Consider the following 3,319-nt stretch of genomic DNA (forward strand, 5'->3'; position numbering starts at 1 on the left):
TATATACATATATATGTATATAATTTTTATGAGAAATATCTCCTTTCTGAGTTCATGTGGTATATAACTGAAGCTGAAATTGATCTACAACAATGTAGAAATTATAGAGGTAAGAAAAGTCTAGGATTTATTATTATGCTTAAGCATAGGTTCAGACCTCAGACTAAAAGAGGAATCTGAATAATTATTAAGATTCTAACAAGGTCTTTTATAAGCAAAATTGTGTCAGAGTGACAAAAAATAATTCTTTTACTTAATGCAATCATATATTTTTTTTTCTTAGGCTGTAAAAAACTAAAGAAAAGGAGAAGCAAAATGGCTGCGACGACGGCGGTAGCGACGGCGACGATGGAGGAGGACACGGAGCTGCGGACCTGCTGGTTCAGACGCTGGAGAACAGCGGAGTCCTCAATAGGATCAAGGCTGAACTACGCGCAGCTGTATTTTTAGCACTTGAAGAGCAAGAAAAAGTAGAGAACAAAACACCTTTAGTGAATGAAAGCCTGAAAAAGGTTTTAAATGCTAAAGATGGTCGTTTAGTGGCAAGTCTTGTTGCAGAATTCCTTCAGTTTTTCAATCTTGACTTTACCTTGGCCATCTTTCAGCCTGAAACTAGTACCGTTCATGGGCTTGAAGCTCGAGAGAATTTAGCCCGAGATTTAGGAATTATTGAAGCAGAAGGCACTGTAGGTGGACCTAATTTACTATTAGAGGTAATCAGACGATGTCAGCATAAAGAAAGAGGTTCAATTAGTGGGGAGGGAGAACTAGATCTATCTGATTTGCATTCTCCACCAAAATCTCCAGATGGAAGGATCTCAAGCTCTCATACAGTACCAAGTAAGAAGGCCCCTGAAACAAATCAGACTGATACAAGCATCTCCTCATCGTCAGAAATAAAGACCAGAAGCCATCATATCTTAGCGAGTGAAACAAAACTTGGTTCTTCCTTAAACAATAGAGGTCTGGATGGCAGAGACAAAGTTGGTAGATGTCCAACTGAAAATGACATGGATGGAGATTCCTTCTTTGATGATCCTATTCCTAAGCCAGAAAAAAGTTTTGGTTGGAAAAGTGCTTCAAGCAAACAAGTAGGAAGCCTTGCATCACTTTCTGATGCACCTCCCTTAAAAAGTGGACTTAGCTCCCTTACTGGAACACGTTTATTAAAAGAATCTGAAAATTCAAGGGGAAGCTCGGTATTGAGAGATCTGAAGATGGTCAGTGATAAAATTGGATCTCTTGGATTAGGAGCTGGAGATGAAGAGGAGTACATGGATGATTTTAATAGTACCATAAGTCATCGCTCAGAGAAAAGTGAAATAAGTATTGGTGAAGAAATAGAAGAAGACATTTCTGTGGAACTAGATGACATCAATATCAATGATAAACTTGAAGACCTCACACAGGACCTTACTGTTTCTCAACTTAGTGATGTTGCAGATTATCTAGAAGATGTTGCATAGATATGAAAGAAGGGGGTATTCTAATAAAATGGACTAAGGACTCTGAACAGTTACATTTCTTTCAGACAATCACTCTTTGGAATGTCTGCTTCCTGTTTGTGCCTTGTGTTTCAAAAAGACTGCAGATAAAAACCAAAACAAAACAAAAAACTGATCATTTCACAGCATATACTAAATGAAATAGTTCCAATTAGAGCCTGTGTGGAGGATTTACTATTCTTCATTTGGTTAAAATATGCCTTTCACTCTGGAAGTTGGATTTTCTCAGCATTTGTCCATTGCAGGCAATGGACACATGGAATTACCAGTATTATGGCAAGGATAGTAGAAGTCAACAAAACTATACCTTTACACAAAATTGTGTATGAGTGAGTGTGTGTGGCATTATGATACTTTTCAAATAATGGTTTTAGGCCTCAAAAGTAAGGACATCTGGAGTTAAGGCTTATCCACTCAATTATACTTTGTTATAGGTGAAGTCATTCTGGATTAGTTAAGAGTTATATGGTAAATCTTTAGTACTGAGAAATATCAGTATAATTTAAGTTTGGTATATCAGCTTTAACTTTGTATTTCCTTCCTTTTGGAAGGTTTGTTAGACCATTAAGGTTATCTTAAATTACTCTTCTGTCTGCTAATAATTTTTATTTCATGGACATCTAATAGTGGTTGAGGCTTTTGAGTTTCTAGAGATGGACAGTATCACAGTCAAATTACTGTTGATGAGTCCGTGTCAGTGAGAGAATCTTTAATTTACAAACAGAAAAACTCATTACAATTACATTTTTTAAAAATTTGCCTTCTCAGATACCCAGACAAGTCTGAAACCACTAAACAACTCTTTTTTTGCTTCAGACCTATAAGTTGACATCCAAGTTTAAATCCAAATTGGAAAACAAAATTAGTGATGGCCTAAGACCACATGAATACTCAGTTTCAGACAGAAGCTTATATACTGTGCATGTTTTCATTATAACTCTATAAGAACAGGGTCAATAATGGAAATGCTGACAGCTTCATTTATGCTGTCATGCATAATGCTGCTATTTATAGGTCATTGACATTTGTAATACTAAAATCTTTTAAATTGCACTTGAGCATTGTTAATAATTGGAAATGATAAATGCAGGTGCATATAAGCAGCTACATTTGTGTTAAATTTTTATACTTTTTTATTTCAATTAAATTATGGTTATTTTTTTGTCACCTTAATAGAAGCAGCATGCTAAACCAAATACGAGATTATACATAGTTTACATAAAGCCAACTGGTACTCTCACATTTGCCCAAATATTTTAAAGTAATAATTGTTGGGTTTTTAGTATAAAAGGTGATAGCTACTTAAGGACTTTTCATTTCATGGTAATTACAATATTAAAATCTGGAATTAACTTTTTGTTTACTGACAATAAATCCAAGGATATCAAGAAGAAATTAAAAAGGAAAAAAAAAACATTTACAAAGCATTATGTCAAAGTAGTTAAGGCCTTTTATATTTTTGTGTATTTAAATTCTTTCAAGAGGACCTTTAAATGGTAACCATCATCTTATATGAGGAAGTATCCACTGCAAAAAAACTGTCCAAATTATTTAAAAAAAAAACCTTTCATGCTTCCTGTAATATCCATGAAATAATGTGAAATTTAAATGGCTATTGTAAATTAAAATATTTTTGTTCTACTCACCTGTGAATTGTAACAAATGTATTTTTAAAAAATCTTTATTGAAGATATTGAGATTTCAATGAAATGTTCTGAAACTTTGTTGAAAGATGTGACCTTTACATAACCAGATATAAATTGTTGAATAGTAGCATCTGACATGTGGCATTTTCCTACTCATTAGAGAATCTG

At 34.0% G+C, this 3,319-nt stretch overlaps 1 protein-coding gene across 1 annotated transcript; it reads left to right on the plus strand.

Moving 5' to 3' along the window:
* Positions 1 to 315: 315 nt before the first annotated feature.
* LOC100031722 (centrosomal protein 43-like) lies at positions 316 to 1,519 on the plus strand. Its single transcript, XM_016424771.2, is given in 2 exon segments — positions 316 to 367; positions 370 to 1,519. Coding segments are annotated over 2 exon segments (1,149 nt in total). The 3' UTR covers positions 1,467 to 1,519.
* The last annotated feature ends 1,800 nt before the right edge of the window (positions 1,520 to 3,319 follow it).

The sequence above is a fragment of the Monodelphis domestica genome, chromosome 8 (assembly GCF_027887165.1).
Source record: "Monodelphis domestica isolate mMonDom1 chromosome 8, mMonDom1.pri, whole genome shotgun sequence".
Lineage (NCBI taxonomy): Eukaryota > Metazoa > Chordata > Mammalia > Didelphimorphia > Didelphidae > Monodelphis > Monodelphis domestica.